At 40.3% G+C, this 23,447-nt stretch overlaps 1 protein-coding gene across 1 annotated transcript in view; it reads right to left on the bottom strand.

Moving 5' to 3' along the window:
* EFHC2 (EF-hand domain containing 2) overlaps positions 1–23,447 on the bottom strand; it is a gene marked incomplete at both ends in the record, with an annotated part of 57,343 nt that overhangs the window by 23,109 nt on the left and 10,787 nt on the right. Inside the window, 6 exons of the mRNA XM_082278482.1 lie at positions 585–750; positions 9,113–9,251; positions 9,572–9,682; positions 11,221–11,475; positions 14,531–14,754; positions 21,874–22,024. Of these exons, the coding sequence (XP_082134608.1) occupies positions 585–750; positions 9,113–9,251; positions 9,572–9,682; positions 11,221–11,475; positions 14,531–14,754; positions 21,874–22,024 (1,046 nt within the window). The remainder of the gene's footprint in view (positions 1–584; positions 751–9,112; positions 9,252–9,571; positions 9,683–11,220; positions 11,476–14,530; positions 14,755–21,873; positions 22,025–23,447) is intronic.

The following is a 23,447-nucleotide window of genomic DNA, read 5'->3' on the forward strand; positions in this document are numbered from 1 at the left end:
AAATAATTTGCAGTGTCTATGTGTGAACTATCAATACATTCCCGAGCCTTTTCTAACAGCTTTCCTCCTTTACAGAGGTTCTGCAGGTGAATCTTTAGCAGGACACTTTGCTTTTTTGCTTTGGCTTCAATGACTGCTGCCTAACAAAGCATTTCATAATGCAAAGTAAAGGGTTAAAACTTTAGTAGTGCTACAGTAAAATGCAAGAAATCCAGCAGACAGAAAAAAAAAACAAGTATTAGAAAGTCAAACAGAAAAACAAATCTGTGTTGGTCTGCTGGATCATACAAAATTCCTGACTAATGCCTGGACTAAGATTTCCGTCAAACTCCCACTGAAGACGGCAGAGGGAAGGAGGCAGAGGATGGAAGGGTCATAATATTTGCCTTCTCCAAAGAGGAATTTTGCAGAGTTTGCAGAAAATTGGAGTACCATATCACTAACCCAGGTCTCATGCACCTGTCCCTTACAAGTCTGATGAGCTGTCTATTTTGCTGAAAAAAAATTACATCCCTACATAACATGTATCTCCTTCACAAAAATACATAATTTAAAAAATTGAAATTATTTTTCACAGAAAATACCTGTCTTTCACCAGGAATTTCCTGTAATCCTTATGGGCAGGCTTGATAACCAAACCCCTACAGGAGCTCAAAGAATCTTCTTCAGAACCAAATCCATTGTAAGGAGGAAGAGTTTTTTCAGGTTCTGGAGGTGGTGGAGTCTTATACTGAACTGGGGTGAAATCCACTGCAGCAAAGAGAGCAAGACTTATTTGTTACTGCTGTTATGAAGGATTTGAACTTCCAATATGAATACTTATTAGCCTATTTCTGTAACAGACCACTGATCAAAGTCAAACCAGCATCCCTCCTACTGTTGGTAGAAAAAGGCTCCATGGAGCCAACAGCAAAATTATTTCTTCAAGGGTTTCAGGATTTCATCTATAATCTTAAAATGTTTGAAAAATATCATTAAGATACACAGGCAAAATGAAGGACAAATACAGTTTCAAAATGGGATAAAATAGTAAATTAAAAATTCTAAATTAATTTTTTAGTTTTATCCTTTGAGACAACATGATTAAGTAAATAACTGGTTTATGAGTTTCCTGACATGTGCTTTTGTGCAGAGGAAAATAAATACATAAATAAATAAAATTGTATTCATTATTTAAAACATACCTATATATAAAAAGTCTTTGGTACACGAAAGCAAATAACTTCAGTCCACAACTCACTATATCCAGAGTTTTAGAAGCTTTGTTTTTCCTCATTTTCCCCAGACTCAAGTCTTGCCTCACAGTGATCAGTGGTCCTGACCATCCCAGGAACAAAGCAGGAGCTGTCCTGACTCGGCAGAGGCACATCTGGTCAGGGACCTGCACTCAGTTCCCACAGAGGCAGCTCCCAAAATGCTGCTTCCCTGACCCTCGTTACTCCTCTCTTGGTGAAAATCTTGTCCCCTTGGCCCCTTGTTGCACCCCTGCACTGCCCTTCTGCTGCAGGACAGCTTCCAGTGCGTTCACATAAAACTTAACAGAGGAGTTCAGTCTGCTGCTTAAATGAGGTTAATGGAAAATTGAAGAGGTGAGAGGAAAAAAGGGAACTTGCATATGGGATAAAGCAAATGGGCAGACCTGAGGGACATGAAGACATCAGCCATAGGAACACAGGATACCTTAGGCTGGACAGGACCTTGGGAGGTCTCCTGCTCAGCACAGGGTCAGCTTCAGGTCAGAGGGATATAAGAGCTATATGAGACCAGTGTATAAAAGTGGATCACATGAAACAAAGGCTTTTTTAAAAAAAACCTTAACTTTTCTACCCAGAACTGAAGAGAGATGGGTAACCTAAACTTGTTGCATGGGTTTCAGTGCAAATAGAGGAGGATGACAAAAGTACTGTCACCTGGAATACTGAACTGGTTTGTGATTAAAATGTTTTAAACACGGCTATATCAGAAGATCAAAGCACAGCACCCCTAAAATCTGACTTGCCTAACAGCAGTGTGAGTTTAAAAATAAAGCAAGCATTCAGATGTCAGAGTTTTTCTTTAGCCTGAAAACACGAGTTCTCCTTTAGCCCTTACTTCTTAGAAGAATAGGGTCTGCCTCAAAAAGCTGATACTTTCACCTGAATCAGTCAAAAAGCAGTTTTGCAAAACCACACCAACATTCTTCTCCATAGAAACCGCATGTGCCCTTTCTGTGATTCAGAAGCAAAAAGGCCAAGCCCAAAGAAAGATCATTCAGAAATTTTCAAAGCCATTTGCACCATGAAAGAGTATGTGTGTGTGTAAACATGCACCAAAATCAGAGACTCATAGAATGGTTTGGGCTGGAATGTACCTTAAAAATCATTTTGTTCCAATCCCCCCTGTCATGAGCAGGGACAGCTTCTGCTAGACCAGGTTGCTCAGAGCCCCATACAGCCTGGTTTTGAACTCTTCCAGGGATCACAGAATCAATTTGACCATCTGAGGTCATTGAGTCCAACCAGACCATGGCACTGAGTGCAATGTCCAGTCCTTCCTTAAACACCTGCAGGTGACCCCACCACTTCCCTGAGCAGCCCATTCCAAAGTCTAATCACTCTTTCTGTGATGAATTTCTTCCTATTTTCCAGCCTAAACCTCTCCTGGTGCAGCTTGAGACTTTTTCCTCTTGTCCTGTTGCTGGTTTCTTGGGAGAAGATCCCAAGCTCCACTTGGTTCCAACCTCCTTTCAGGAAGTAGTAGAGAGTAACAAGGTCACCCCGAGCCTCTTTTTCTCCAGGCTGAACACCTCCAGCTCCCTCAGTCATTCCTCACAGTACTTGGGGTCCAGACCTGTCCACAGCTCCATTGCCCTTCTCTGGACCTGCTCTGGACAGGGCATCTGCAACTTCTCTGGACAATCTGTTCCAGTGCCTTACCAACCTCACAGCACAGAACTTCCTCCTAACATCTAATCTCAACCTATCTAATCTCAATTTGAAGCCATTTCCCCTTGTCCTGTCACTCCAGGCCCTTGTAAAGTCTCTCTCTGTCAGTTCCCTTCAGGTTCTGGAAGGCCACAATTAGTTCACCCCAAAGCCTTCTCTTCTCCAGGCTGAAGAGCCCCAATTCTCTTGGGCATTCCGGGTAGGAGAGGTGTTCCTTCCCTCTAATCATCTTGGTGCCTTCTCTAGACTCTCTCCAATGGGTCCGTGTCCTGGCACCCCAGGGCTGGATGCAGAACTGCAGGTGGGGTCTCAGAAGAGCAGAGCGGAGAGGCAGAATCTCCCCCTCACCTGCTGCTCACGGTGCTTTGGATACAGCCCGACACACCCTTGACCTCTGGGCTGCGAGGGCACATGGCCGGGGTATGTCCAGCCCCTCATCCACCAGCAACCCCAAGTCCTTCTCAGCCTGGATGCTCTGGATCTGCTCATCCCACAGCCTGGATTGATACCGGGGGTTGCCCCAGCCCAGGTACAGCACCTTGCACTTGTTCTCATTAAACCTCGTGAGATTCCCACTAAACTTTATGAGACCCCTATTTTCTAGACACTGTGACCAAAACATCACATTTTCACAGCTCCGCAGCTGTGAATTGCCTGATACAGGCAATTCCTGATACCATAAAAACATGGAGCCTATAAATCGGCATAGACGGAGGCGGAAAGCAAAGCCCGAAGCCCTCAGATGCTGAGCACCGCAGGTAGCACACGGGGTCCCTCCCGCGAGATTCCCGGCTGGATTCTCCGCTGGATTCCCCATTCCCGCGCCGGCAGCGGCGCCAGGAACGGCGGCTCCGCGCTCCTACAGCGCCACCCGGTGGCGGCGCGGCGGAGGCGGCGGGGGCTGGTGCTGCTCGTCGGCCCGAGAGCTGATTTTGTAGTTATGCAATATGGAACAGCGTACTTTGGCAGACACGAGCCACTCCTCTTTGCTCAGGTGTCACAGATCCTGCCAAAAGCGCTCGGGGCATCAGGGCACCTGTGCGGGACCCCTGGACGCAGAGGACAAGAAGCTCCTGTGTTGACACGCTGGTCACAGTGTGCACATTCACACCCACACATAAGGCTTTCATTAAAAGACACTAAAGCATTTTCCCTTTTGTAAACTTGAACACATGTGAATGAAAATTAGATTTATAAACTAGAAGGATACCACATATTAAGAGGAATAATGTTTTATCCCTGGGGGATGTGTTGAATCCCTCACAAGTGAAGCTTGGAGTAAGTGAAACCCAAATGGAAGCTCAGCCCTTTGGTTCCCATCTCATCCCTGAAGTAAAATGATCTTGTGTTATTCATAGACTCATAGAATCACTTATTTTAGAAAAGACCACTGAGATCACCAAGCCCAGACCTTAACCCACCACTGTCAGATCCACCACTAAAACATGTCCCCAAGCACTACATCAACACGTTTTTTGAATGCTTCCAGAGACAGTGACTCCACTACTTCCCTGGATAGCCTGTTCTAGTTTGATAACCCTTTCAGTCAAGAAATTTTTCCTAATATCCAATGCAAACCTCCCCTGGTACAACTTGAGGCTGTTTCATCTTGTCCTGTCACTTGTTACCTGGGAGAAGAGACTGACCCCCACCTGTCTAGGCTCGCTAAAGAGAAAATTACAAACATCCAGCCTTGTGTCACCTATATTTTCCAGGATTTTAAAGGATTATATATTCATATTCTCTCCTGTGAATGAAGAAATTCAGAAGGAAATTGCCATGGAGAAATACAGGCTACAAAACTAGTCAAAAACTCATTTCTGCTACTTATGAAGAGCCAGCTACCAGAGCTCAAAACTCGTTTCATCTTTGCTCTGCCTCACAGTATTACGGCAGAATCAGACAGCTGGCACTTACACACAAAATGCACTCTTCTCAAGGTGATCACTGGTGTTTAAGAAAATTACCTCTGTCCAGTCTGGAAAGGAATCAATTCTCACTTTTTCCAGGCTGTAACATTTTCAGTGTGAATTTAGAGTGGGTAGAAAGTAAAGCGAAAGACCGAGATTACAAATTTCTACTTCCAGAAAGAGCAGCATAGGTATTTTTGCCATCCATAGTTTCATCCCTTGTTACTGCAGTAACTTGGGGGGTTATTCCACCTCGTTTAGCAAACATGGACCACATACTTCTAGCTTTCTCACGACGTCAAAACCTGAGTGAGATTGGAACAAGCGCTGGGAACAGCAAGAAACAAAACAGCTCCAGCCACATCTTTAGCATATAAACAATCTGAAGATAGCAAAGTCTTCTTATTAAGAAAAACTAAAGTCCTCAAGAAGAATTTGTTGCCAGAAAGGCAGCATTAAACCAGTTTGAATGGACTTGTCAGCTTTCAGTTTCAATATACATTCTGAGATTTTGGTATATAGTGTGAGATTACCTTCTGCCATCTTCAAAGAACTGCAGGAAAACCCTAGTGTGTTAGATAAGACCATATTTCAAGGAAGAGCCAAGTGCTACATATTTTGGATTAGAATGATAACTACACTGAACATCAGTGTACAGAAGCAGGAAAGAAATTCTGCTTTCAGAGGAAGAAGACAGGCACCTCTGAACTTTAAAGCCAGAAGCAGGAAAGAGAAATCCCACTAGACTTGGACAATATAAAGAGGTGGCAATAACCTGGGGAGATGGCAGTTAGCATGGTATTCTCTGTACATCAGAGGAGATGTACAGCTGAGACTGCTTCTAGTGAGCATCTGCTTCACAGCTGAGGTAAGAATTAAAATAAGAAGGCAAAAAATACATGTCCACAACTTCTACATGCAGGATTAAAGAAAACCTAGTGCTCACAGAACTGTCCATGCAGCTGAAACATGACAGCATTTATCCTGATTCAAAGAAAATCTCCATTTACAGTCTTACTTCATGATTATTACAGTTACCTGAGTAAAAAAAGCATCTGTATATGCCCAAGTATATTTAGAAGCTGCTGCTTGGTCTCCACCACGTGTAGTGGAGAGGTTAAACACCAGAGACACTGACCTCTGAAGAGCTTTGTGAAAATTGGCAGCAGGCTTTAATGCCTCGCTGAGGGGAAAGCAAGGAGTCAGCTGTTATCCCTGTTATCCAGGAGCAGCTGCCTGGCCAAGAGCACACAGCTCTGCCCCGGCAGCGGGTCAGGGACAGAGCCTGAGAAATGAGGGGGTGGGAGGGGTGGAGAGCCAGGACAGGAGAGGGATTGCAGGGTGCTGTGAAAAGGCTCAACAGCCAGGCTTGGGAGGTGCCGGGACAGAGAAAAAAAAGCAGTAGGAAACCAGATTTTACTGGTTTTGTTCCATCTTGAGTAATCTGTTATTTAAGAACGAATACTTAATACTCTGTGCTAAGATTCTGTATTAAGTGAGATGGACGAGCACCAGCTTCCCCCCACTGTACATCAGCCTATTTCCCGTTTCAGCAGGGTGTCCACAACACCTCTACGGCTACAGAGTCTTTTTCTCCTCCTCTGAGCCTGCACTAGCAAGTCTGGACAGGTAATATCACACATAAATACATTTTCCCCTGCATTCATAGTACTTCTGGGTGACAGTAATGCCATCAGCTTCCTACTGAAGAGCATTAGCCACGTTTATCCATGGAAAAACTCTGCTTTTAACGAACATATTAAAACAGGCAAACCCCACATTAGAAATACATCATGTTCTTCAAGAGAAATCTAAACTTTTCATTCTCCTAAAAGGCAAATTCTGTGGGCAAGCAATTTGTGCTGAAACTGCAGACTCAAAAATAAATGTCAGCCTTTTTAATGGCTTTGGCAGAAAAGTATAAATTGAAGGGGAGTAATGTAAAAACACAGTAACAAAACAGCTGGATTGATGCCATGAGGTGCTGAGTACTGTGCCTTGATGTAAGAACTAATTTATCCACTTGCTTACTCTTGCTCAAGTAAATGGTCTCCCTGGACTGGAATTGCAATTAAGTCCGTTCCAGTGTTTAATTGGATCGGAGTGGAATTCCGAGTGCTTTGTGGGACAGAGCCCACTGAGAATACCTTGTACATCCACAGACATACACAAAATGTGTAAATCACTAAGAGTAAAAGGTGAACACTCACTAGTTCTCTCTAAAAACCTGCTTCTAAGACAAAACCTACCCTGATTCTACTCCTGGTCCCTTCCAGTTAAAAAGCCATATCTACGTTTTTTTAATCCTTGTGGGGAAAGCAGAAAAGAACTTCACAGCAAAGTGTGAGTCCCTTAGCTCTAAGAAAGTATTTTCTGTGAACAAGACAGGTTGCATCAAGAAGGATGGTTTTCCATGTTAGTCAGAGTCTCTGCCATCATATATCCTTAAAGGTATGTGTAAAACACTTCCCAGTGGCCCAAAGGTCTCAGCTAGAGCACATCTTTGTGTGTTTGGTGTCAAGGAGGCAGAGAAACTGGAGAGAGCACTGAGAAAAATTATCACAGATAGAAAAGAATGGACTATGGAGAAAGACTGAAAGGTTTTCCCATAGCAGTAAATGGCCTGGGATGGGAGCAGGGGAATAAGGTTTTGTATTGGAATAGTGTTCAGATATGTAACAGGTTATTATAAAAAGAGGATACTGAGCAGTTGTTCTTCCAAGTCCAACAGAGATAAGAGAAAAAATTTACTCTCTCAGTTTACACAAACCAGCTTCAGAGCAGCTTTTAAGCAGCATTTTTAACTATGAGGTTAGGACAAGATACCTCAGGAGGCAAAGAAATCTCCTTTACTTCAGAACAGGAACAGACTAGACCACCTACAGTCCCAGTTTTCTAGAATTCTGCACATCAGCAACTTCTGAATTCCCCTAACTCGCTAACCACCTAACTTTAACATCCAGAGACATAAACAGTAATTACCGAGCCAGCATTAGAGGAAGGGAAGGGTCTTTGCATTTGTGTATTACTTGGTTGCACTACTTGTTTGATCCAGGATGGTCAGCTGCATTTCATTTATTGCCTGCCCTGAGTAAGAAATCCCCTTTCTCTGTTCAGGATAATTTGTTCAGACAGAGGATATTGCTGCCAAAAAGCAGCAGTGGTCTTGGCTGAAGAAATTCTCAGAGCAGAACCCCCTATTTTCCATCTCTAGAGTTAAATTTGCTGCTATTACAGATAATACCATGGTTATTGGACACAGCTTCCTCGCACACTGGCAAGAACAGGTTCACTTTGGTACAGACATGCCAAGGTATTATTGAAAAATTCCTAATGAGAAATATTTTGCCAATTAAGAAATTTAGTGTTTGAATGGCAATGCTACACCATTTAATTCCCCCAATGCAGCAGACAAGCTCTGATGCACACACACACTCTATCTGATCACAAGGTAACAAAAATAGTCTGCTCAGGTGTTTTATTTCACAGTGGCAGGGAAAGGCCATAGTAGCATTCTTCCAACCATCTCTGAATAGTCAGATGCTCAGCTATATTTATTGAATGGATAAACGGCCAGAAAATAACTAAGTCATTTTTGCAGGAAGATGTCCATGATGGAACCATTAGCAAGTCTGACTGGGGACATTCAAAGACAGATAAATGAAAGCCCCTATTGTCATTCATCTCCGAAATGCTTTTCCATAATGGACATAGTTGCTAAATGTTTCCAGAATTTAGTGCTGAAACTTCACAGGATACACACTCTAATGGTCCAGAATACTCAAAACTGCATTGTAAAAACCAATAGTCATATACTAAAACTGTCATGTCAGAAAATCTTATTATGTGAGGATTTTGACATTCATATAAAATGAAACATAGTATAAGGGGGAATAATTGAGCTCATTCTACTTACCCACTTACTACATGTTCTTTATTATTTTCTGACTGCACACACAGCTATTGGACGGGGAGGGGGAAGGAGAGAAGAATAAATGGCAGTCTATCCATATGACTATTTTGTTACTGTAGTTTTCAAATAGAGGCATTAGGAGCAGAACACATACGTTATGTGTTAGTTTTCAATGGAGCAATGTATAAGAAAGCTCTTCTGGATTACCTGCAAAATTACTGCTTTGCTGCTAACAGCCTACAATAGATTGTTATTGCTAAAGGTTTTAATGAACATGTTTTGTCAGTAAGGAAATTTGAAGACAGGTCTGTTAAACTCAGAACTATAAAAATGCTCATAAGGAAAGGATAATTATCACTACTTACCCATTCCATACTTTCTCCTGTAATGTTCTTTAGTAAATTCATCACAATCACAGATTAATATCTGCCTTCCCCAAACATTAATTACTGCCCCTATTTTCAAGTCATTGTCTTTGTAAAATTCCCGATGCACTGCTCCTGTCTAATAAAAGAAGGAACATTTATACAGCAGTTCCATAAATCTCAGAATCACACAACCTTTCTTAAAACCCAGGTCATTTATTGCGTGTGATTTAACACATAACCTTAAAAGTCTATTGGCAAGTATATTTCACCCCGTTAAGCTCCTTCACTTTTACAAATGTGGGATTTAACAGAGTGAATCTCAGTAGTTCTCATTTGAGCTATTTTCCAGTGGCAGCACAATTCTATAAATGACTCTCTTTGTTGCAGAGGATAACAACCACAGAAATTACAAAAACTACTATATTCAACAGCTGGAAGCGTTCAACAATATCTGACCTGCAGAATGTCCCGCAGGTACCAGCCTTTGTTTCTTTCTGACCTTCCCAACACATTGAGCAGAGTGTGATTGGTGATGATGCCTGGATGATACAGAGGAGCGGGAGCACTCTGCAAGGAAAGAGACCAACCCTTCAGAAATACGGGTGACAGTGAAGAAAGAGAATTCTGTTACCTTAGAACCAGCAGGTTTGTTATACACGGACTGTTACTGTAGTATTTTCCTGGGAGAATTTTTAGTAAATTCTAAGGTTCTACCACCAAACCTAAAAGCCAGTGTTTATTCCCAATGCCAGTACTTATGCCAGAAGCAGCATTCAGAATCTTAATCACTATCCAAGGATAAAATCTCCTTTCTCTTGGAAGCAAACAGAAAGCAAAGGTCAGCACACCCAAAGTACCACATCGTTATCAACATCTGCTCTAAAGGCTATTATTTTGATTGGTAATAATTACAAAAACATGCAAAGAACCATCCAAGGCTGGCCCTATCCACTGCACAAACACAGCAGATTTAAGTTAGCGTGATTCTGTTGGCAAAGATGTATTTTTGTTTCTATAGTGAGTTTTAAAATTACAGTAGTAATTTATCCCAGTAATATCAAGCTTAACACACATTTATGTTACATTTTTTAAAATTATGAACTAACTCCTGATTCAGGGTAATCAAAATGAGTTATTTTGCCTTACCACCTCCCCTGACACCACAACTACTGATTCCTCTGCTGCCATTCTCAAAATTTCCAGAGCAAGAAACCAGTCCTTAAAATTGCAACATGCACCTCAGTTGTAGAAGGGGTCTGGTATCACAGAGCCACTGCTAAATCAGCATCTCAGAACACAGGACTCACAGGGTGAGAAAAATGTAATATTTTGCTGGTAGGTTTTTACTATAAAATCTCACATACATCTATGGCATCACAGATTATCAGTGTCAGAAGAAAAGGAGGAAGAGATTCCCAGTATTTTATTCCACCTGTTGGCTGATGTTATTCTATCATCAGGATCTGTCTGGAGTGATACAGAAGTGTATCCAGATCAGTAATTTTATAATCATAACAGGTTATGGAGGACACAAACCCTTTGAAGATTTCTCTGAGTGGAGCCTTTCTCATGATTAATGCTCAACACAGCTTATTGATGGATTCTATTGATTTTAACTGATTTTGCTTAAGGTCCCAAACCCAGAAACTCAATTTCAGGAAATCACACTAGATTTGCTACAAAGAGGTAATGTTATAGAATACAAAACTGACTTTTCCAATGGCTGCAAATGTAAGTCATCGATCAAATCTGAATTCACCTCAGTTTAACATAAGCTTATCAATATTAATTCATTTTCTAGTCCCCATTATGGCAGAGCTTTATTAATACAGTTACCTTAATACATTAATACAGGAGAAAGAAAATCATAGGACATCTCTCTGCCTAAATGCTCCTTTTAGTTTAAGCATGACAAGCCTAAAGATATTTTTCCATCACTTATTAAGCTACTATATGAATATGTGTGCAAAACCTAAATCATGCAATTATCATTAATACTCAGAAAACACTTTCTAAATATCATTACAATCCTAATACAGGATTTTCAAAACAAAGCATTCAATAGTTTTTAATTAGTAGAAGAATTTGAAATTTTCTTTCCTCACCTTTGGAAGCTTATCTCTTTTGAGGAAATATGGAACTGTATCCCGGCCTGAGTTTACTGGCAAAATTTCTCTTATATCAATGGTATCATCAGCCAAATAATAACGAAGAACAAGTTCCCGTGGGCCAGAAAGCCGGGATTCTGGGTCATGCCACACACAAGAAAACCCTAAAACTTGTCCATCAAACTCCAGAAATTGTTTCAAAGTGTCAAAGCGCTCATAAGGGTGCAAAGGATTCGTGCTCGCCAAATGTCTCTGGTAAAGGAGAAATTAAGAGAAACATATTTTTAATTATTTGCTCTTACAAACAGGATCATGACAGCATGGTACTGTCTAACCTTAGAACATGGGTTGAGGATTTTCAAATGACACCACACCATTACAATACATGAAACACTATTTATGTCATTATCAAAGAAGTATTTACAGGGTTGCTGTGCCCTCAGAAAAAATATGAAAACAATTTTGGATTGGTTTTAATCCTTGTTTTTCTTGCAACAAAGTCCTCTAGATCAGAGAATTGTTAAATTATTTACAGTACAGCTCATATTTTCAAGAAACTGCCCGTGGTAATCAGATGACTAAAATGCCAAATAGCATCACTCTTCCAATTAACTTCCTTGAAAATTATTTCTTATAGATAATATGGTGTAAAGAATTAATTTGTTCTTTTCCCTTTGGTATTTTCTGTCTTTCTTTAAAGACAATCTTTCTTTAAAGACTTTAAAACATAGATTTTTAACTTTTGATTCATGTTATACAGTTGGCAGCTACTGGATGTGTTCGTTCTCCTGTCAAAACACACCCATAGGTCTGACAAGGAACAGCAGATCTTCAGCTAAAGATACTTTCCAGCTGACATGACCTAGGACAAGGCACTTCCTGCAGTCGTGGTTGCTGCAAAACCAGTGGCAGTGTGTTGAACTGGATCCCAGGATGATGGTCCAATCCAAGTACTGCATTTACATAATGTTAGCTCACATATATAAATGGTGACCTGAACAGAGTGTTCTTCCTAAGTCAAAATCCACATGTCCAAAGTGCATTAAAAGGGACAGGATAATCCTTCTCATCTACAAAATTGCTTCCAAAGATGAATGGTGACAGACATTGATGAGAAAATGTAACCTGAACTGTCCGAACACAAAAAAAACATTGACTATATACAGTTCATATAATTGTCTAAATTTCTCTTAATCCACTAACTAGATCTTCTGGCCTTAAAAATCTGAGAGGGAAAAGTCCCATTCTTTCAGAGCATCAAATCTTAAAATAAGGAAAGAAGAACCAAGTTTTGCCTGCCAGTGTCCCTGCTGATCTGCAGCACTCATTCTATTTCAGGCATATATGCTACAACTCAGTTGTTTACCTTCCCAGAGCTCTCTTTCCTCCTTCCTGACCCTTGAAGATGCAATAAGCAAACAAACACTGAACCAGGTAACACTACTGTCATCCATGGAATACCATCTCCAACAATACAGGAGGAATTTCTGCATGGAAAGGACTGTTAAACATTGGAAGGGGCTGCCCAGGGAGGTGGTGGAGTCACCATCCCTGGAGGTGTTCAAGGAACACCGGGATGTGGCACTCAGTGCTCTGGTCTGCTTAACAAGGTGGGGATTCACAGGTTGGACTTGATGATCTCAAAGGTCTTCTCTAACCTAAATGATTTTGTAATTCTGTGAAATATGAGTCTAAATGGTTTGCTGCACTTTTCACTGGCCTCATTTTCTATCCCATCCCATTCCTTACCTTCCTTCATACCTTTGTTTTCTGGCCATGTATTAGGAGTCCAGTAAAAACCAATTTAATTTTGCTCAAAGTAGTCCAGAGCAATCAAAAAAAAAATTACTTTCTACAAATTAGGCACAGAAAAGTGAAAGCATAAGGCAGCCGGAACCTGCTAAATAACTTTTCAATAATTCCCCAACAACATGAAGACATAGATTTTAGTCATTTTTTAACTTCTGTTGCTCTTATTTCTCAAACCCTTTCCCCCTCTCCATTCTCTTTAGGCACAGATATGCCCAATACTTGAATGTTTTGCATGTTGTTTAAAAAAAAATAAAATCTAAGTGGGTTATGCAGTACCACACATAATGTTGACACAGTCTGATGGTATCAAGACACTCAGTATGTGTTTATATACACAGCTGTTACCTACAGGGGCTGAGTAAGGGAAGAGAAACCCACGGCCAGACTGAGTCACCACAACACAGAACCAGATGTATTACAAATGCTGCTTTTCACTGGGGGACTGCACAAGCCTGGCAGCATGAACGAAGAGAAACCAAAGTGTTGGCCTCAGAGTGCCTCAGAGACATGGAAATTGTCCTACATATCTCAGTCACAGTCACCTTCCATTACTGCTGCTGAAACCTACAGCAGTTTTCTCACTGGGAGCACTAAAGATGCCACAGACACAGGGAGTATTTGCTGCTTTCACAGGACCAGGTTGGATCTGTCAAAACAGGCTGCACATCATGGGCCAAGAGTCCTAAGAGTCAGGTCAAGTGCCATCTGCACTCATGTTAATCAAGAAAAACAGAACTGAAAGAAACTGTCATTATTCCCGACAGGAAACATCACTCCCATTACTACTCCCAGAGAAAAAACAAACAAACAAACAAACAAATCCTGTAAAGGGGAATGCACATAGAACGTAGGAGTCCTGAGTGAGACTCTTGGAGGTGTGTATGTTTGTGTATATGCATTCCCATACACTTACAAAAGAGGGAACCAAATAAAACCTCACAAGTCTTAAAACTGCAGAGCTCTGGGTTCTGAATGGCAAAACAATTTGCTTTACATGTGCAAAGAGCTGTTAAAAACATGTAGGGGTAGAGGTGAAAGATAACATATGAACAGGAGAAAGGAGTCTGCAGAAAGCCATGGGTGTGCTGCAACCACAATTCCAATTAGATCTTCTTTTAAACACTTTAAAAGTGTATATTATCATTAGATGAGCTCAAACAAAATCAAGTAGAATATGTAAATTCCAGTAAAACATGTAAGAGGTACTCTTTTTTTTTCTTTTCAGGGTGATACTGAAAGGTTTCTATTATTTTTCCTAATTAATTTTGTTCTGTTTTAAAAGGAGTGTGAACACATCAGGAGAAAATTATTTATATAGTACAATGAGCCACATACCAAAATTTTTAAATCCAAGTTTTCTTTTGGGATTTACTATGTTAAAATAGCTACTTTCTATTTGATATTAAAGAAGTAATTTATGTGATGCATATTACTAATATGCATTCAAATCAAGTTTTATTCAAATCAAGTTTTCGTTGCTGCTGCCTCCCCTGACCTTTTGCCGCTCTGTGGTGTATGGGTCATCCGGACGGCTTGCAGGAGGATTTACTCGGATTCCTATCTTCCTCAGGAAGTTTTTTGTGTACAGGTCACAATCTATAATCTTATATTTTCGGCCATAAAAGGTTACTTCTGTGTTGACATTGAAATGATGTATAGTATAGAACTGGTCCTCATGAGGAGGTGGAAGTGGAATCTGATGCCGTCGGACAATAGTTCCTGTAAAACAGTTAGAATAAATTAATGGAGGAAATAATATTTTTGCTCTAAGGATCCCTATAGAACTAAGTTTAGGGAAAATAAACTGCCCTAGCAAGGAAAGAAAGTGTGACTTGTCAAGCATGGAGGCAGGGACATTGAACTGAGCTTCCTTAAGGAGCACATGGCAAGAGAGGTGAGCTGGGCTGATTACTGGTCTGAAGCAAAGAATCCATCTCAAAAATACGGAGCCAGGACCTTGCAACCCACAGTCTAACAGGAACATTGTCCAAAAGAAAAAGAGAGAAGAGAGGAAAAAAGAGAGATATTTTAACTTTGATAAAGTAATCACACACTTAAATTTTCTTACTGTCTTTAAATGAAAGAACTGTTATCCTGACAGCATTGAATTTGATAACATTTTAAAGATTAAAAGATATTAAAAGACAAATAAATTTCTCTTGGCCAATCAGCTGAAAACTCTCAACTACATTGATGAATTGGGTGATGCTTCAAAAGTACTCATTAGCTGTGAGCAAGAGACTGGAACATCTTTCAGTCTTTCATATGAGGAAAGGTTGAGAGAGCTGGAACTGTTCAGTCTGGAACAGAGATGACTCGAGGTGGGGAAAATCTATCAAAGTTTATAAATACCTGATGGGAGGGAATGAAAAAGATGGAGCCAGGCTCTTCTCCATGGTGCCCATTGACAGGATGAGAGCAAATTAAAAGATACAAATTTCCATCTGAGCACACAAACCCACTTTTCTACTGTGAGGATGATCAAACACTGGAACAGGCTCTCCAAAAGGGTTGCAAAGTCTCCATTCTCAAAGATACTTGAAACCCAACAGGACATGGCCCTGGGCATCTGGCTCCAGCTGATTCTGCTTGGGGCAGGGGCGTGGACTAGAGAATCTTAAGGTATCCCTTACAACTTCAGTGATTTAGGGATACCACAAATATTTTAGAAATAACTTACAAGAATTTTAGAATCAACTTAAAAGCTGCAGCCCTAGTAGGTTACCCAAATTTGTAATACATACATTAAAGACAGGTATGCAGCTCATGTATGACCAGCTCTGATTTGTTCTGGGTTTTCAAAGAATAGCAGATCAGTACAGGTGGGACTAAAATCTTTCTTCCAACATTTTGAGAGAACAAGAAGGACAATACTTTTGCCACATGCATACCTCAATATAGTTGTGTAAAAATACCCTGCAGAAAATAAAAAGATGGTCCAGTGTTCCACCTCAGGCTCTTTGCTCTGTTTACCAACCCAGACACCTCTGTACACCAGCTTTACAATGTGTATGCCCACTGGCTAAGACCAGATAGGAACCACCAACCCATAATATTACAATAATTACTTGCTACCATAGGTTCCCCATGACTTTGAAATTACAGGAATTTTTAAAAGTGTTGCAACTTAAAAACAAATACAGTGAAGATGCAAAAATTCTCAAACTAAAAATAGTTCCAGCACCAACCTACTCCTACACTAACAGATTATTAGGCACAATTAGCTGAAAGGTCTATCTCATTATTGCTCACTGGATCTCTTTCCAGTGCACTCAGCTGTGTATCTGCTGTGGTTTCTCATTAAATCCCATTTGATGATTTTCCAGCACTGCTACCTTGTTTTGGAAGTAGGTGAGGGTGGAGGGGAGCCTGGGAAGAGAGGGGATAAAGAGAGGCAGAGCAGAAGGGAGAAGGATACCACTGTATGGTTTTTTGGTGTTTGAAGGGCCTTATTCCTAGGTTAGTCCATGGAAATTCTTTATTGTTCTTCATTGTTCAATATTATGGAATAATTTGTATGAAATACCTTTCTTTACTACATTATCAGAGTTGTTTGTTAAATTCTAATTCTTACAATGAAAACATATCCTTAATTTTTCAGAGGAATAAAGCAACAAAGCAGATTTACTTTATGTTCCCATTAAAATAATTATTTAAGACCCATTCATCATCCTGATGTTTCATATGTACCAAATCCAACATTCTGGTTACTGACCTTTGATTGTAAAATAAACTTTAACCTCTATCTGCTTAAGCATATTATACACCTATTTAGGATGTATCCTCATTAAAGATGTTAGAAAATGTGGGAAGTAGCACATTTCAAATGATGCAAAACTGCATTGCATTAGCTTTAACAAAACCACATACTTTAAAATATTTTACTTGATTTTGGATAATCCTTAGGTCAATCAACAGATAATGGGTTAAGTCAGAGTATGCAAATCCTGTTGAATCATCACTTCAACTAAAATATAATGGTTGATAATTTTCTAATATGAGGTGGTTTTGGAGGGTATATTGACCTCAGATTTGGTGAATAAGCCTCAGTTTGTTTTTCATATCACTTTTAAGGGTGAAACACACATACCCATTTTGTTCTGAGGGAGAAAGATTTCTTTCCTAATGGAAAATGTCTTGTAAAGATAATATCTCTAGCAATCCTTCTCTTTTATTAGGTATCACTGTGCCTGATGTACACCTGTAAAGGGTACATTTCATAATGTTGAATTTTAAATTTAATAAAACCTGATCAGCTCAGGTTAGGTCTCGTCATTTTTTAAATTGTTCTTCCTTCTGGAAAATAATAAATTTCATCTAGAAATTTGTTGCAAACTGTTAAAGGAGCATCTGGACATGCAGTTTTCAGGTTGCTCAGGATGGATTACTACTCCTAATGGTTCTTTGATTGTCAGATTATTGAGCAGGACATTCTACTGCACCACCAAGCATTGATTTAAATATTTGCATCTGGTCAGACTAAAGCTCTGCTCTACCCTGCTCTTGGAAAGGGAGTTGAGGTACTGCTTTTCTCTGACAGTGGTGGTGGCACTGAGTTCCCACACCATAATTTGTAGCATTCCTTCTTTTCTGTTGGGGCTTTAGATTATATGGCAACCCCAGAAGATGCTTGAGGAGATCTCACTAGCCGTGAAGGCCTTTTGCCAATGAAGCTGGGCAGCAAATGATTTGGTCTCTGCTGCTTCTCTGCTCTGCAGAAGAACTTAAATGGTATCCAGAGTTTCCTCAGCACAGCTCTCTGACTCTGCACAGCTCAAGAGTGCATTAGACAGAGGAGAGGAATGAGTAATACCTGGAGTTTGTACACACTTTGTTTGCACAGGAAGGAGGAGAAGCCACCACTATTATTCCTGCAGTTCATCCCAATAAACAAGGCTTCTTACATTCACTTATTCACCCTTCTCAGAACATAGCAAGGTCATGATTTGGCCACCGTCAAATATGGCAAAATCACAATTATTTCAAGGCCTCGGGGGAGGCTTAAACTCTTAGATAATCTGTTATATTGGAGGAGCTGATGCAACTTCACTTTCCCACTTGTACTTTCCTCTTCAGCCAGCCGGCCTTGGGAACCCAGCCAGGAGGCAGCTCCACTCTCTTTTTCAGCTGGCTGACCTTGGGGAAACCAGCCAGCTGCTCCACTCTGCTCTGGCTTGCAGGGTCTGGATTGCACTGGAAGCTACAGTCAACCCCATGGGAACAGAAATGACCTTTTGATAAGACAGTATCAGCCAGCCACAGTCCTGTTAACTGGGAATTAGATGTACAAAACACTTGCAAGTGCCATATCTAGCCTGGCTCTCCATGGAAGAATTTTTTTTTATACTGAAAGAATAATTATCATTCTGGCTGGGGAAGAAGCATTTGCAGTTTTTTATGTGGTTAAGTTTACCGTCCTTCTCTCCTTATCTTTCCTTGGGCCTTGTGCACTGTGATTGTCCTGCTGTTTCTTGCTCCAATTCTGGTTTCTCAAGGTCAAGGTCTCTGCATTCCCTCCTCAGTATAGATTTCTTCTAATGTTTCTAATATTTTCCAAATAGCAAGGCAGTATCCAGAATTAAATGAAGTTTAAATTTTAATTATTTAGTAGCAACCTTGTAAGACCAAATTCATGTCCAGTACAGCAGCCAATTTCATAAAGCAGTTTTTAAAATCACGGAAACATTTCCCACAGATCATTTATTTTGTTGCTCTGAGATTTTGATCAATGGTAAAAGCACATTTTCTGGCTTTTTTTCTCTGAAGACAATTTGTTTTAGTTTTGTAAAATTATAATTGAACTTAGAAATTCCTTTAACTTCTTTGACCACTGTTCTTCACCAGATCTTCTTGCAGTCTGTAAGCATCTCCAAATTTCTTTCTGCAAAGCCAAAAGCACTACAAGAGTACAATGGGAAACTACTGCATTTCTGCAATCCCACCACTCCCAGGGACACCCATTCAGACCATCAAAGTCTCATTTGTGGGTTATGGCACAAGCACTGGCAAACCCAAGGCCTCAAGGCATTAACCAGCCAAGACAAGATCTATCTTTGATCTACCCTGTCACAGCTCTACCTTCTCTCCAAGAAGCCTCCTGAAAACAGCCATCCCAGCTGTCTGGTTTACATCTTTTTTGACAGGGCAAACATCCAAGTTAAAGTCACCACCACCTTCTGCCTTCAACAGTTCAATTCTACTTTATCCATCACTGGATTTTGCTCTTCCTCCTTTACACAACCCCTTTCCTGCCACTGCAACTCTCCAATTCTTCACACAGACCAAGCCCATCCTGCTCCTGATGTCCCCACACCTTTTTCTTCACGCACATCCCCACACCTGTGCTCTTTGTTCAGTGCAGTTTGCCTTTTAGCACCCCAAGCTCTCCTACAGCTGACCTCTCCTCTACAATTCTCTAGAATTTTAATTAATTGAAAAGTTGTACTTCAGCAGACGTGCAGAGAGCAGCATAACAGTCAAGATCCTGAACTTCGGTTCAGTTCAGCTCCTCACCCTGTTATGACCTTTTCTCTATGATCATGGGTAAGATTTTCATTCCTTTGTGCTTCAGTTTACCAGCTTCACAATGCAGACAGTTGCTCTTGGGCTTAAAAATTCCCAGTCAGGATAAAAAATTTGAACAATGTAAGATAGATAGACAGATAGATAGAATTACAATAAAAGAGGAAATAGGACAATTCTTTATTGAAAATGGTAAGATATAGTAGTTAATGATTTAATATATTTTCTTTAAGAAACATTCTTTTGCATGTATTCAGCAACAAATATTTAGAGCCTTCAACATAATAACTTTGTCATTGGTCTTCAGTTATGGAGCATGAAGCCAATCCCCAAGTGCACGTGAGTAGAAAATCCTCTGATAGGCATCTCCATCACCTCTTTCACTCTACATCATACTAACCTTTAGGACAACAAGAACATTTATATAGATGTTTACAATAAAGTATAGGCCCCATATCTATGCATCAACTGTGAAGCCAAACACATTCCAAATAGTCCTTGAACCTTTCAATCTACAGTTTTTCTTTCTTCCTAAACACAACCAATACATAGAGCTTCCTTACCAGCCCAAGTACCTGAGACAAATAATTTAAGTGCACTTTGGAGATCCTGGAACATTTATTTTTAATCCATTAGTTAAATATGTTGCATACATAAATTTATCCTATATGAAGTACTCAGACAATCTCATAGAGGCTTTCAAAACATCCTTGCATGGAAGACTGAGAAAATTCTTGTTTCTCTTTAATACCATTCAGTTAATTTTAGGTCCAGTATCAAAGGTGACTCCAACAATCACTAACACAAGATGCAACCAAGGAAACGGGGAAATTGTAGCCTTCCTGTCACCAAAGGAACAGGTCTAGAACTGCCAGGAACATCAGGGCTGAAGATGCAGCCTGTACAACCCATAATACAAAGACAATGAAAATAACTTCTTCAAAGGAATCAGCTTTGAATTTGCTTTATCCTGCTCTAAAGGATCTGGCCTCCACCTTCTCTCTCAAAGGCATCACATCTGACTCTCTGTACTTCCTTTGTCAGTGGACATTTGCTCTAAGCCACAAACCCCTGAAGTAGCTGCTCCCACTCTTGGGGGACACAAAGGAAAACCTAAACCTGATGATGTCTCCCACCTCTTACATATGGGTTCAGGGAGGAGGTAAGGGAAAGAGCTCCAACATGCTTTTTTTTTACATGAAAAAGCACTTTCCCGGGTAGGAGTAGGACAAGGGTTCATTGCATTCAAAATCAGTCCCTGCTGATGAACCTACAAAAAATCTGGCAAGAACTACTCAACACCAGGACAGCAGCAGCTGAAGTACGGGTTTAAGAAGAGATTCACAAGCAATTTTATCCCAGTCCTAACAATAATGATGCATGTAACACCTTTAAATATTATCTTATTCTGTAGACGGAGAAATTGATAGCATCTGCTGATCTGGGAAAAAAATAGGGTAGTTAAATGGTTAACTTATTTTTGCAAATCGCTGTGCTAAGAATGTATAAAATGTACAAAACATCTTTGGGGACTGGGAGGTGTAGTCATCCCAAGACATCCTGCTTCTCTGGATTATATCCCTTGAAAACTTTTAATTCTGGCAGCGACCCATAAACACCAAGAAGCAGCAGCTGTGTTCCCCCTCTGCAACAGGATGTTGACCGCTAGATCACATTTTCTTAACATAAACCAAGTCCAATAATACCCCAGTAAATCAGCTCAGTAAACCCTCCTCCTGAAGTCCTCAGGCTGCTCCCAGTGCACAGATGTGACACTGAGGCAAGGCAGCTTCCTAACTTAAAAGGCATGGAGGAAGAATCACTGTGCCATGGGCACTTTAATCATAAAAGAACCAACAGCCAGAGGCACAAAAGACTCTTGTCTTCAATAATGGCAGAGACACTGCAGTAGCTCATGAACAATTACAGAGCTGCTGCTACAGAACTCCCTGTCAGTGCCAAGATGGGAGGAGCCAGGCTCAGGAATGGAGATTTAGAACACAAATTGCTTTTGCAGGACTGACACAACACTGACAAAGTCCTTACCACCATATGATTTCAAACTCCTGTATTAGAGAAAAAATTGTATGTTTGAGTGAGGGAGAGGATTCAGCCTTACAAAACCTGTATCTTGAGAAACTAAGACAATAAAAAAGTTCACATCATGATCTGTAACAAGAAAAGACAATTACAGCTGTGCATTTACATCCTATTTTAGCAATAAGAACTCACATTACGTATCCTTTGGAAGGGACCAATACTGTACTGAAGGAAAGTATAAAGGGGAGAAAAAAGGGTGCCAATAAAAGCAGATACCTTGATTTATGCCACTATTTTTCACTACAGGCTCAGTCACTTGAATTGTATCATCTTCAAGGTAGAAATATATTTTACAGTGTCTGATTCTATACAGCTCTTGATTTTTTTCAGTCACTTCTTCTTCAAAATAGGCATCAAAATTCAACGCCTATTAAAAACAATAAACAAATATAAACCAGCAAAATCTCCAACACTTTTGCAAAATACGTCAAATAAACTTGTATAGGTTGTAAGTAACTAAATGTATGAATTTCAGGAGGTAGATTTATTTCTCAGAAATGTAAGAACAGAAATCCACATTAAAGCACATAAATTTAGAATTCTTTGCTTGGCATTTTTATTATCACAACATCTAAGCAGAGATGGAACTCTAAAGCAAAGAAATAAATCAAATACAAAACTATCAGCAGGTTGCTTGGAAAATCTTCCAAACAAAGCATTTCTGATAACACAATGAGCTGCCTAGGTACTGAAGCAAATTTTAGACTGCTATTCCATGAATTACTAGAAAATGCAATGCATGATGACAGCAGTGGCTTTACCATCAAGGTAAGTGGAAGGAGTTCTTTTTAAGCAGATCCTGCAAGCGTTCAAATGAATGGTACTGAAGACTATCAGACAGAAATGACATTTTTCAGGAGGCATTTACAACTGTGCAATACTGGCATTTCAAAACTTACCTGGTTCTGCAATTCAGTGAGCAGGGAAATCTCAGAGAGTGTAGCAACTGCTCTTCAGTGTCTCTTGTAATAGCAATAATGCAAAAAATTCCACATTCACAGGGGAGGTGCTCAGTGGCCCTCATACCTGGAGATCCCAGCTCAAATTCAGGCACCATCACACAAATTTTGCACCTCTTGGTATCACTTTTTAACCACCAACACCAATGTTAAGGGAATATGCAAGATGTATCTACTTCCTCGTGCATTGTCTAGCAGGATGCTCACTGTGGTAAGGATGTGCTGGAAGGCATTAGTTAAAACAGGTTTCTATCCTGTCCCCCCTAACTCAGTTGGGTCAAATCAGTGTTAAATTATGCTTTATTTTCCACACTGGTTATATTTAATAAATTCAATTACCTTTATTCTTGATTCATCAGACAACACGAAGCATTGAAAAAAAGGCAATTTAGCTGTTCCCTATGTTTCAACAATCATCTAACAGACCATGAGTTGGAAATGTTTGAAATCTAGTAAGCTGGCTGAGTTCCCTACATGACGGAACACACTGGTTAACAGTCTGCACTCCTTTTGCACGTGCCTTTGGGAACCTCAAAGTGCTTCCGTGAGTACTGATGACAGAGATTTTATAACACCTCATAGACAAGAACAACCTCCTTTTCTACATCTGGGGAGAGAGAAGTAGCAGCTTGCCCAGGAGCACACACAAACAGCCACCCTGTGTCCTGCTCACACTTCTCAGACACATTCCCTTCTCTCAGGCAGGTTAAGCGCAAGATGAGAATAATTCTGTTTCCAGAAATTATTTCAAAGGCTCAGATCCCACAGATTTTCAGCAACCATTGAATAGCATGACAGACACATTTTTGGCATCAACTCTCCTGCACTGTG

Source organism: Coloeus monedula (genome assembly GCF_965178545.1).
Source record: "Coloeus monedula genome assembly, chromosome: 3".
In the NCBI taxonomy this organism is placed as follows: domain Eukaryota; kingdom Metazoa; phylum Chordata; class Aves; order Passeriformes; family Corvidae; genus Coloeus; species Coloeus monedula.